Source organism: Podarcis muralis, chromosome 9, assembly GCF_964188315.1.
Source record: "Podarcis muralis chromosome 9, rPodMur119.hap1.1, whole genome shotgun sequence".
NCBI lineage: Eukaryota > Metazoa > Chordata > Lepidosauria > Squamata > Lacertidae > Podarcis > Podarcis muralis.
In genome coordinates, this window is record NC_135663.1 from 925,626 (window position 1) to 937,795 (window position 12,170).

Consider the following 12,170-nt stretch of genomic DNA (forward strand, 5'->3'; position numbering starts at 1 on the left):
CTTTTCCCCTTTGCAAAAGAAGCTGCACAACTGTGAGCTGACCCCCCCCCCAAAATGGGGCTTTCCCCCTTTCCTCCTCTAAAAACTAGGTGCGTCTTATGGTCAGGTGCGTCTTATGGAGCAAAAAATACGGAATTTATAGAATTTATATGCTGCCTTGTACCCGCAGGTCTCAGGGTGGTTCACAGGTCCTACACTACACAGTTACTTGTAGTCCCTAAATTCATTAAGAGAAAGGCTACTTCCGTGCATCCTATGAATTTCTACTAAGTCCCACTTAGTTCAATGAGTCTCTCCCCAGGTGTAGGATTGCAGCCCAAGCCAGCTGTTTAAAGTCTCTTAACGTACAAAAGTTGGGTATCTAGTAAACAAAACACAGTATTACAGTACAAGTTTGCTGAGGAAAGAGGTGCTGTCTTCCACTAAAATAAAACAGAATAAGACCATCAATTAAGGCATTTCAGAAATACTGATCTTCAGGGATCTAGCTAAAGTTGAATTTGCCCTGGAACCTAGTTAGGAAGGACAAGAGCCCAGACCATTTTAAGGTAGAGGATTTCAACTGATAACGTTTGGTGCCCTGTGTTTTTAAAACACATACAAAATAAGACTTGTTAAAATACCCGTTCTGCATTTGTAAGAAGCTGGTCGCTTAGGGAGGGGCCACCTGCGCTTTGGAACTCCCTGCCAATTGATATGCTGTACTCTTCTCGGCGCCTGCTAAAAACGTTTAGACAAGGCTGTCCGGATGCTTAGTAATTTGGTGCGAATTTTAACCTGTTTTAGTATTTTAACTTTTTCCATGTTAGCTGTAATTTTTAATTGATTTTGGTGTTTTATCTTCTCGTAAACCACTTTGAGGGTTGGGGTTTTTTTTTTGTTTGTTTTTTTACAATCTAGTGGTATATAAATTTTATGCAATAAATAAGTAAATAAATAACATGGTGAAGACACACGCAGTTCCACAAAGGAGCCTGGTTATGGGGATGCTGGCAGCTTCTCCTTTCCATTGGTGAAAGGAGGCGAGGTGCTTGACTGTGGAGTCGTCCACAGCAGAGGCTCCCGGAGGGGCCTGGCAGCTCTGATACAGCCCCCAGGCCACCTGCGGGGAGAGAAGAGGGTGAAGAAAGCCCAGCACCTCCTTTCTGTTGAAGGGGGAGTCCTGCTGCTGGCGAACATCGCGTCCTCGCGGCTGCTGGCACTGCCAGAACCTGGACCCCGTCCCAAAAGCAGCCCCCGGAAGTGGGAGCCCCCGCTGCTTCTTTTCAGCTCCGTCCTCTGCTGAACCTTCTCTGGTCTGGACTGGTCCTTTTTGTCCATTCGGGTTTTATTTTTGACTCTCTGGTGCCAAAGAAGGGATAAGGTAGTGTACAAACGTTTGAAGCAGAGATTGGACATGGTTTGCATGTGCCATTTGTCCTATTCAGAACGATTGGCTTTGGCCAGGGTTGTTGTTAACAGCGACGACAAAGGATTCCTCAGTTAAGGTGGGTGGGGAGGGGGGGCAGAGGACAGGGCCATTCATTTATTTGCAACCCCCCCCCCCCCGATTCCATTCAGAGGAGCACAGTGTGCCATGTAGATCCCTTGCAAAGAAAAACAACTCCCGCTAGGTAATCCCAGCATCGAAAACATACCAGTAGCAAGTGCAAAGAGCTCCCCGAATGCTAAGTAGACCATTCTTGTTTGCTTTGCTTTTTTGTGGAACTGGGTCACTTCCCTCGGCTCCTTAGTTACCGTCCACTCACTTGCCTCTCTCTCCGCACGGGCACAAATGGCGCCAGAAGGATTGTCAGCCCTTCAAAACCTAGGTGTGTGTCAGGGGCAGGCTTCTGGCTGTCCTCCTACAGGTCTTGGGTCAGCTGGTCTCTTTCACTCCCTTTTATTTCATTGCAAACTTTTCCATGCCTTTTTTAAAAAAGTTATTTTGTCTCGGGAGCTGCATCTGGTTTAAACGGGAGGAAAATATTCTCACTTTCGTGGCAGGGAAGGAAAGGGCCAGCAAGGTTCTCAGCTCCATCCCAACCCTCCCTCCTTGCGAAAATTAGAATCCAGATTTGCTACTGACATTTCTCCTGGAAGGAAGCAACCACGCTGCAGTTTATCTGGGTTAAACAGGCAATTGGGCAGGGAGGAGCCTCCCTTTCTGCAGGGGGTGTGGAGGATGCTATCGGTGGGCCCTGGCAGCCTCATTGCCTGACCCTCCTCTCTGCATGTGCATGGGTGCAAATTGGAGGTTTCTCTGGCGACTGCTGTCCAGTGGCCTGGGAGGCAATGCTCTCCCCATGCTCAGCACTCAGCCCCAAGCCCTGAACCTGGTCCAGCTCCCAACGGGGAGCCCTTGCAGCCTCCAACTCAGTGCCCAGATCACTGCTGCATCCAGGGGGTCCCAACAGTGCCCCCTCTGCCCTTCTGACTGTTGTGGCTGCCTTTCAGGAACTTGTCAGCAGAGGCAGAGCCTGTTATTTGGAGTGCAGAAGAAGCAGTGCTTAATTCCCTTCATTCCTTCTAGGAAGCTGATCTCCCCGGCCGGCACGGAACTGGAATATTGCTGTATGTCTGGGTACAGTGTGCTTGGCATGTCGCTTCTGCGGATTAGTCTTCGATTAGTCTTCCTTCAAAGAAAGGCTCAACAACTTGCGGTGCTAATCTCTGAAGGATTTGCCCCCAAGGTTTTGCTGGCCTCGGAAGGCAGGAGGACTCTCGGAGGGGTCTGTCTTTGCCGCAAACAGGGTGGAACGGATTCCTGATGCCCACGTGCCCTCCTTGCCCTAGCCCCCCATTTGGTGTGGGAACCCCATTCTGGAGCCTAGCGAGCATTGCATTGCAGGGGGTCGGAGTAGATGACCCCAGGAGTCTCTTCCAGTTCTGTGATTCTGTGCTCCTTGTGGGTAGAGTGACATCGCACAGGACCAAAGGTCCGCGTAGGAGGCGCGATAGAGGGAGGTGGAAACGGCAACCAAAATGGTCAAAGGCCTGGAAACGATGCCTTATGAGGAACGGCTAAGGGAGCTGGGCATGTTTAGCCTGGAGAAGAGGAGGTTAAGGGGTGATATGATAGCCATGTTCAAATATAGAAAAGGATGTCATATAGAGGAGGGAGAAAGGTTGTTTTCTGCTGCTCCAGAGAAGCGGACACGGAGCAATGGATCCAAACTACAAGAAAGAAGATTCCACCTCAACATTAGGAAGAACTTCCTGACAGTAAGAGCTGTTCGACAGTGGAATTTGCTGCCAAGGAGTGTGGTGGAGTCTCCTTCTTTGGAGGTCTTTAAGCAGAGGCTTGACAACCATATGTCAGGAGTGCTCTGATGGTGTTTCCTGCTTGGCAGGGGGTTGGACTCGATGGCCCTTGGGGTCTATTCCAACTCTATGATACTATGATTCTATGTGGCTTCTGGCTCTTGCCAGAAGAACTATACAACTTGTAGAAGACATCTGAAAGCAGCCCTGTATCGGGAAGTTTTTAATGTTTGGTGCTTTATTCTGTTTTAATAATAATAATAATAAATTTTATTTATACCCTGCCCTCCCCAGCCAAGACCGGGCTTAGGGCGACTAACACCAGATATAAAACAATTGATTAAAATACAACTTAAAAACAAGAATAAGTACATGATTAAAATGCAGCCTCATTTCAGTAGAAACTCAAATCAAAAACTTTTGGGGGGATTAAAATGTCAAGTCTTCACCAAGGCTAACTATCCAGCCTGGTCCTAAATGGGCCAGAAAAAAACCAGGGAAGTCCCCAAATAGGAGGATAGTATATAAATTTAATAAATTTAATAAATAGTATATAAATTTAATAAATAAAAATAATAGTCAGTCAAGCTTTACTCCAAGTAGATCTATTGAAATCAGTGAGCCTAACTCAGTCAAGTTCATTACTTTCAGTGGGTCTGCTCTGAGTAAAACCTACTCAAATGCCACTCATCATAATTAATAACACAATTTATAAAGCACAAAACTAAACTAGTAAGAAAAACAACTGGAGACCCTTGGTGACTCATTGCATGAGGTGCCTGATAAATAGTGAACCCGTGTAAACCCTACAGCTCAGCCAGGCGCATTGGCTATTAGAGAGGGGGCCAAGCACATCTCCTGGGGCAGAAGGTTTCACAGTTTGGGCACCTTGACAGAGAGGGGCCCACTCCTATGTGGGTATTGGAAAAGAGCCCCACCACCACCAATGACCTGAATGGGTGGAGGAGACCATTATTCGCCATGTATTCTCCTTCTGCATGGGGTCCTTCCTTCAGTGTTCTGGGGTGATGGATCAGCATCCCTCTCCTCTCCTGTCTCCAAGACGAGATCTCCTACCTGAGATCTTCTCCCAGTTTTCCCTAATTTGGTTTGCCAATAATCCGGAGTCTGAATTGGGGCCTTCTGTGTGGTGGCCTCAGCAGCGTTGCATTTTCTCCTGCACAGTGCCCTGTTTTTGCAGAAGGTGAGCGAAAGGGAAAGGGCCAAAGTGCAGTGGCAGACCACAGGGACGGGGTACCGAGGGACCATTGCTCTGACTTGGTGTAAACTAACGTCCTGTGTTCAGAATCTCATTTTTTCTATAACTAGCTTTCAGGAGGACGTGGTAGCACTAGATGCATTGCAGTTTATCGTTTTGGTCTGATGAAAAGCCAGCAGCAAATGTCTTAGGTTAGTGAGCACCCAGGCGGGCAGCGTGTTGGCTGGGTGGGGAGTTGGGGGTGGGGTCTCTCCTCTCATTAGCTCTCTCAAAAGCCCCCTCTCTGCTGCACCTCCAGCTCTCAGGTTGGCGCCCTTTTCTGCAGTTTCCCAAGCAAACCGCAAAGCTGCCTTTGATGTTGCAATGAAAAAGGAAGAAAGAGATCTCCGTGCAATTATTGGGAGCCTGAGGAAGGGGCAAGCTGGGTGGCAGAACGCGAAAAGAAGGTCTCCTCCTTCTGTGGGGCTCCAGTAGCTGCAGAAGCCAAAACCTTTGGAGCCAACTGGATTCTTTTTCCGAAAAGGCCTTTTCTTCAAAACTTGCAGTAAACTTTGATAAAGCAACAGCAGTGTTCAAACTTGAACTTTTGTGTTGCATCTTTTTTTACATTTAGCATAATTCTTCAGTGGGAGTTGTTCAGTTATAAATCCATTGCTGCGAGCTGCCCTAAGTGCTGACTGAGGCAAGGAATGCATTCGTACGCTGTTTGATTCAAGAAGAACCACTTTGAATCTCTGGCTGTATGAAGGAGAGGAGGGGACAGGAGGACATTTCAGGAGATCACGTTGCCCACCTACTACCCTTGAGGCTGTCAGGGCAGACGGACCTCTTGATAATTATATATGACCGCATGGCATTTCCCTGACAGAAATCAGAGAGGCCTGATGTTGCTTCACTTGCTGAAAATGGATTGGTTTCGCCAAGCATTTTTAGCTAATTAATTTGATTCAGTGTTGGTCATTTCTTCCATATGTTATGATTCTAGAATTTAAAGTTTTATGATGTTTTAATGATTTTACTGCATATCACCTTGATTTTTTTAATGAGTTGGTTTATTAAGATTCTTCTAAACTAACAGGCAGACAAATGAAAATAATTGCGTAGTTTTGCACAACTTGCGTAATTTCTTCCAATAGCAGAACTTGCTGTGAAACATATATCTAATTTTCGAGGACCTGAGTGGACTTCCTTGAGGGAGATTTTTCAGGAACTGTGTAACTGAGGTCTTCCTTGGGCCTGGGGGGTGATTTCAGTATCTTAAACTGGCCCCCTCCACTCCCACGCCTTCCCCCAAAGGGCTTCCTGTGCTGCCAGTCCAGCTCTTTTGCACCTGCAGGAGGAGCTGGCATTTCCAGGGTCCCCTTTCCTAGTCCACCTGGTTGCAGAGAGCATCTTGCCTGTGAGACGGCCAAAGCCACAACCAGACCTTGAGGACAGAAAATTCGCAGTTTTAAAATTCAGCTAAGTGGCTGTACTGTCTTGGCCAACTGGTGCCCCTGGGTAGTTTCTTGACACCTGGTGTGAACTGTGGTCCTCCCCCCCCCCCTTTGTGGAATAGTTGCTGCTAACTCTCACCTCTGCTTGTTGTTTGTGTGCAGAGTCGTCTTAAAGAAGCTGTGCAGTTGCTGGAGGATTATAAACATGGGACTCTGCCCCCAGGAGTCACCAACAAAGAGGTAACGGAAGTGCATGAATCTTTGTACAAGCTTTGCGTAAGCATAAGAACCTCCTGATCTGCTGCTATAAGTTCCATGGCCAAAATGGGGTCTACGCTCTGCAGGCGCGTCTGCATCTTCGAGGGTCAGGTGCACATCAGATGTGCTCCCTTCTGCATCGGAAACCCATAATTTAGATCAAGACAAAGATGCACCTAGCCTAGAGCCAAATATTCTCCTCTGTGCATTCTGATATTGAATATTTTCTGTATCCTACTTCACACATCACTCCAAGCCCTGTGGTATGTTTAACCCAGCCTAGAAGGCCAACCAAGGTTGGTTTCCCGACAAAAACCACATTGTGACGCCATGGTTTGTTGATTTCTGGACCATGGCTTGTTTTCACTACTGCTTAGCATTGTATCTGGAGCAAACAACCTTGCTTAACCATGGTTTGTTTGGCTACCCCAGGTGCTCACCAAGCCAAAAAGGTGTAAGGCAAAACATAGAAGTTTTGGAGGAACCGAGCTGTGGGGCTTATAGAATCGTCCGTGAGACAACATGTGGCTTGTGGAAGAAAACCTGGTTAAAACGGCACTATCTGTGTACGCATCCAGCCTCTGAATATTTGCCAGATATTAATTGGGTGTTTTAATATGTGATGTTCATTGATGCTGGACTTTAGTGTTTGAAATTTCACACTTTATTTGACAGCTGACATGCAGTGGTATTTAATGTTTTGACAGTGTTTGTCAGGTTATGAAGTTTCATTTTTGACAGCTGCCAGAATCCAAACAATCAAAAGATGCCAAGAAGTCTATAAAGCATTCGAGTTCTGAGGTAAAGAAAACCAGATTCACAATTTGATTCAAGCATTGGACATTTCTGGGGATCCCAAGTTTCTGCCAGATTTTGTTTCGGCGCCCTCACACGCAGCCCAATGCCCTTAGGAGCTTGACAGTCCCCAACACCTGGGAAATAGCAGCGCGCTGCCTCTGAATTTGGAGGCTCCATCTTTAGCTCTCATGACAGCCGGCCTTCGTAAGCCTTCCCTCCATTGCTCTGTTTAATCTTCTTGAAACTGGTGCTCACCCTCATCTCTTGTGTCAGAGAACCATGGCATAGTTGTGTCCAGGGGTGTGAGCAAACTTGGTGCAAGCGCAGCTTCGCATTCAGAGGGGTCTATATCTTTCACTGTGTGCTGCCTGCCCCCTGTGCCCATCTCTATGGTGCCAGGGGTGCATGGTTTGGATTTCCATCCACGGGTAGTCTGGACATGACAAGTTGTTGCAGAGAGCATCTGGGAGAGGAGACACATCCTTTCACTTTGCCATGGCTGGGCTGGGATTTGAACTTGGGTTTCTTGTGTCCACAATCAGCGCTTTGTCCAATGACCCCCCTCATTGGCTGTGACCACAGACGTATTGGAGCAAAGTTATTTTCCTCTACAGGAGAGGCTCAATCCCAAAGATTGACCTCCCCACTCCCCAATTCATGGTTCAGCCAGTTCAGGGTTCTTCACTACTGTGGCCAGGAAGGCCTCGTTCAGACAACTTTTGGACAACTAGGATGAAGACCTTTTGCACGAAAACCCTCTGCACCCTCCTGGGTGGGCATCACCGCTGAATTGGCTGTGAAGAGGCAGCAGGTTTGCCCTTGTTTAGCCTAACCTACCTGAATGTTAGGGACGCGGGTGGCGCTGTGGGTTAAACCGCAGAGCCTAGGGCTTGCTGATCAGAAGGTCGGCGGTTCGAATCCCCGCGACGGGGTGAGCTCCCGTTGCCCGGTCCCTGCTCCTGCCAACCTAGCAGTTCCAAAGCATGAAGTGCAAGTAGATAAATAGGTACCGCTCTGGCGGGAAGGTAAACGGCGTTTCCGTGCGCTGCTCTGGTTTGCCAGAAGCGGCTTAGTCATGCTGGCCACATCACCCAGAAGCTGTACGCCGGCTCCCTCGGCCAGTAAAGCGAGATGAGCGCCGCAACCCCAGAGTCGGCCATGACTGGACCTAACGGTCAGGGGTCCTTTACCTTTTACCTGAATGTTGGGAAGAGGCCTCTTTGTCCCAGAAAGAAGGGCTACAGGAGCAAGGAAGAATTGGGGTGGGTGGGAAACGGGGACTTTGCCCGTGGGATGTGGGTGGCAGTTACACGACGCCAGCTCTGCACTTGGCGAGTGTCAAGGAGCACCGCCAGAAATGGTGCTGGGTGGCGGCTGTGAGCCAGTAGGCTGTGAGGGAAAGTGCCTTGCCGGCAGATGGGCTAATAAGTGTCTGGCATGTGTCAAAAGCGCAGAGCAGCTGGTGTTTGGGGAAGGCCCCATTGCAGGAGGGGTCTGCTGCTAGCGGGCATTGGTCCCTTTCTTCCACTTGCATCTCCCCCCCCCCCAATACTGCCAGATGACCCACCTGGCCAGGTGGGCCACAGCACCACAGAGAGCGCACCTTGAGCAGTTTGTTCCCACAAGCATTGGGAGTGACCAGAGACCTTTGAGCGCCTGCCCTCGACTCTGCTCCCTTGGTTGGAGACCGACCACCTCCAAAAGCCATTGAGCTCTTCTCTGGCCCTTCCTGTGCCAGATGAGCTATTATGGGGATGTAACTGAGCAAATTACACGTGGGTGGCTCTGTGAGTTAAACCACAGAGCCTAGGACTTGCCAATCAGAAGGTTGGCGGTTCGAATCCCCATGACGGGGTGAGCTCCCATTGCTCGGTCCCAGCTCCTGCCCACCTAGCAGTTCGAAAGCATGTCAAAGTGCAAGTAGATAAATAGGTACCGCTCCGGCGGGAAGGTAAATGTGTTTCTGTGCGCTGCTCTGGTTTGCCAGAAGCGGCTTAGTCATGCTGGCCACATGACCCGGAAGCTGTACTCCAGCTCCCTCGGTCAATAAAGTGAGATGAGCGCCACAACCCCAGAGTCGGCCACGACTGGACCTAATGGTCAGGGGTCCCTTTACCTTTAACTGAGCAGAAGAACACTGGGCTCCTCCCACTCTTTAGTCCATGGTGATGATGACAATGACTTTGTTACCCAAAGGTCTCCAAGAGACTTGCAGCACCTGTAAAAACACAAGCATAGACACAGTGTACTATTTTTAAAAAAATCATACAAAACCTACCATTCATTAAAATGTTTTTACACTATGCAAAAACAGAACCACAGGAAGCTTGGGCAGCACACTGCTAATGCTCAGAGCAAGGATCTGTTGCATTCTTCTTGTGGCTCCGTATAATGTGATGTACAGCGGCAGGGTTAAATAAATAAATGAAATAATCCATCCACAGAACAGATCAAAACTTAGCAGTGGCGGGCCACTCAGCAACGGCGTGGAAGCAACCGTGGCAAACCTGCCGCAGTCGTTTCTGCAGCTAGCTAGTCATTGCTACTGGAAAAGATGATCCGAAGTGCTTAGAAGGGATTGTTTGTGTCGCAAAAGTGCACTGCAGTTAAGTGTATTTGATTCGTTCTTAACTAGGGATGCTCGGTTCTGTCTGTCCCCATCTCAGCAGTTCACATGGTTGCCTCCTCTGTGCTGAAATTTAGGGCAGCAGCTGAAGAAGGAACAAAAAGGGTTTTCCTGTGTGAGTTTCTTGTGGCTGATTAGCTGCTCTCTCTGGGCAAAGGTCAGAGGGGGCAGGGCTTCTGTTGAGGTAGGTGATTAGCTGTGGGAGGAGCTTATCAGAGCTTCAGGGCAGCGGCGCGCGCCTAGTGGCGCGCGCAGTTTGATCCATATTTTAGGTTTAGGGGAGCTAGTCTCAAACATTTGTTGGGGGAGACCTAGGTTTTTTGGGAGGGATTTATTTGTCCTGTCTCCACACTTTTTATGATAGAGGACCACTGTGGCCACCCCCAACGACACGTTCCCAAGATGGAGGGTGAGGGAACAGCTGCAGTCGCCTGTGGTTCCTGCGCAATGTTTGCCATCTTGCCAAAGGTTGCAGGCAGCTTTACCTGCAGCAATTGCATGTTGATTGCCCTCTTAAAAGACAAAGTCCAGCAACTGGAGGAACGTGTAGCTACGCTCCAAAGAATTAGAGAGCTGGAACTCTTCTTGGAAGCAACAGAGCACACCGTCTCCACCAAGGAAGAGACAGGGGACTCCCCTGAGAAGGTGGCTAGTTCACCAACACAGGAGCCAGATATATGGAGAAACGTGACTCAAAGAAGTAGGAGGCCCAGGGTTCGCTCTGATTGTTTAGAAATACGCAATCGCTTTGAGGTCCTTTCCCCTAGCATGGAAGACGAAGAGCAGACTCCATTTGAGGATCTCTCCCTCATTACAGTCGATCAGGTATATGAAGACGAGGAGCAAAGGCAGTCCTCTGGGAATGTCCAGGCGACCTTGGAACCGACAGCTCACAGAAGAACCCCGACCAGACCTAAGAGGAGGCGTGTAGTGGTGATAGGGGATTCCCTACTGAGGGGAACAGAAGCAGTGATCTGTGGGCCTGACAAGATGTCTCGGGAAGTGTGCTGTCTCCCCGGGGCTAAGATCCAAGATGTAACTGAACGACTGCAAGGAATCATAAAACCCACTGACAAATACCCCTTCCTCTTGGTTCATGTGGGAACCAATGACACTGCAAGCAATAGCCTCCAGAAGATCAAAAGAGATTACGAGGCTCTGGGCAGGAAATTGAAGCAATTAAATGCACAAATTGTCATCTCATCTGTCCTCCCAGTTGAACGACGTGGCCCAGGGAGAGAGGGAAAAATAGTGGAAGTGAACAACTGGCTTCGCAAATGGTGCAAACAGGAACGGTTTGGATTCTTAGATCACGGAATGCAGTTTCTTGAAGATGGACTTCTGGCAAGCGATGGGCTGCACCTCACAACAGTTGGGAGGAATGTTTTTGCAAAAAATCTCAGAAACCTCATCAGGAGGGCTTTAAACTGACTAATGTGGGGGAGGGAGACAGTGCTCCTGAAGGTAGGAGTCTATCAATTGATGAAGATGATCATCCAAATGTCATAGACCGAATGGAGCAAAGAGCATGCAGACCTAGTGGTGGGAGGAAAAAATCCTTAAATAAGAGACACGGGGGAATGATTAATGGACTTCAATGTCTGTACACTAATGCGCAAAGCATGGGAAATAAACAAGATGAGCTTGAGCTCTTGGTACAGCAAACTAAATATGACATAATAGGCATCACTGAAACCTGGTGGGATAAATCCCACGATTGGAATGTAATAATGGAGGGATACAATCTATTTCAAAGAAACAGACCAGACAAGAAAGGAGGAGGAGTGGTGTTATATGTCAGGGATGTGTATACCTGTGAAGAGATCCAAGATTTAGAACCTCAAAGCCAAAGTGAGAGCATTTGGGTCAAAATTAAGGGAGAGAAGAATAACAGTGACCTCATTGTGGGAGTTTACTATAGATCCCCAAGCCAAACGGAGGACATAGATGATGCCTTCCTGGAACAGATGGCCAAGCATGCAAAAGGAAGGGAGATAGTAGTAATGGGGGACTTCAATTACCCGGATATTTGTTGGATGTCAAACTCAGCCAAGAGCATAAGGTCAAACAGATTCCTCACTGGCCTTGCAGACAACTTCATTGTCCAGAAAGTGGGAGAAGCAACAAGAGGAACAGCCATTTTAGATCTGGTCCTAACCAATGTTGATGACCTGGTTAGTGGGGTAGAAGTGGAAGGATCATTAGGCGCGAGTGATCATGCTCTTCTGAAGTTTACTATACAGCGGAAAGGAGCAGCCAAGCATACTAGGACTCAATTTCTCGACTTTAAGAAAGCCGACTTCATAAAGCTTAGGGAAGTGCTGGGTGAGATCCCATGGACAGTAATACTAAAAGGAAAGGGAGTTCAAGATGGCTGGGAGTTTGTTAAGAGGGAGATAGTAAAAGCACAACTTCAGGCAATACCAATGAGACGGAAACATGGAAGGTGCCTAAAGAAGCCAGGGTGGCTATCTAAAGAACTTTTAACTGAGTTAAGATTAAAAAAGGATGTGTACAAAAAATGGAAAAGGGGGGAAACCACCAAAGAGGAATTCAAACAAATAGCCAGCACGTGTAGACACAAAGTCAG

General features: G+C 48.2%; 1 protein-coding gene across 4 annotated transcripts in view; it reads left to right on the forward strand.

Moving 5' to 3' along the window:
• SFXN5 (sideroflexin 5) overlaps positions 1–12,170 on the forward strand; it is a 103,850-nt gene that overhangs the window by 22,581 nt on the left and 69,099 nt on the right. For 3 of the 4 annotated variants that reach the window (XM_077933684.1, XM_028744551.2, XM_077933683.1), the window contains exon 3: positions 6,061–6,138. In XM_077933684.1, the coding sequence (XP_077789810.1) occupies positions 6,061–6,138 (78 nt within the window). Of the gene's footprint in view, positions 1–6,060; positions 6,139–6,863; positions 6,958–12,170 lie in introns of those variants that run through there. The other variant, XM_028744553.2, reaches the window with a different exon arrangement.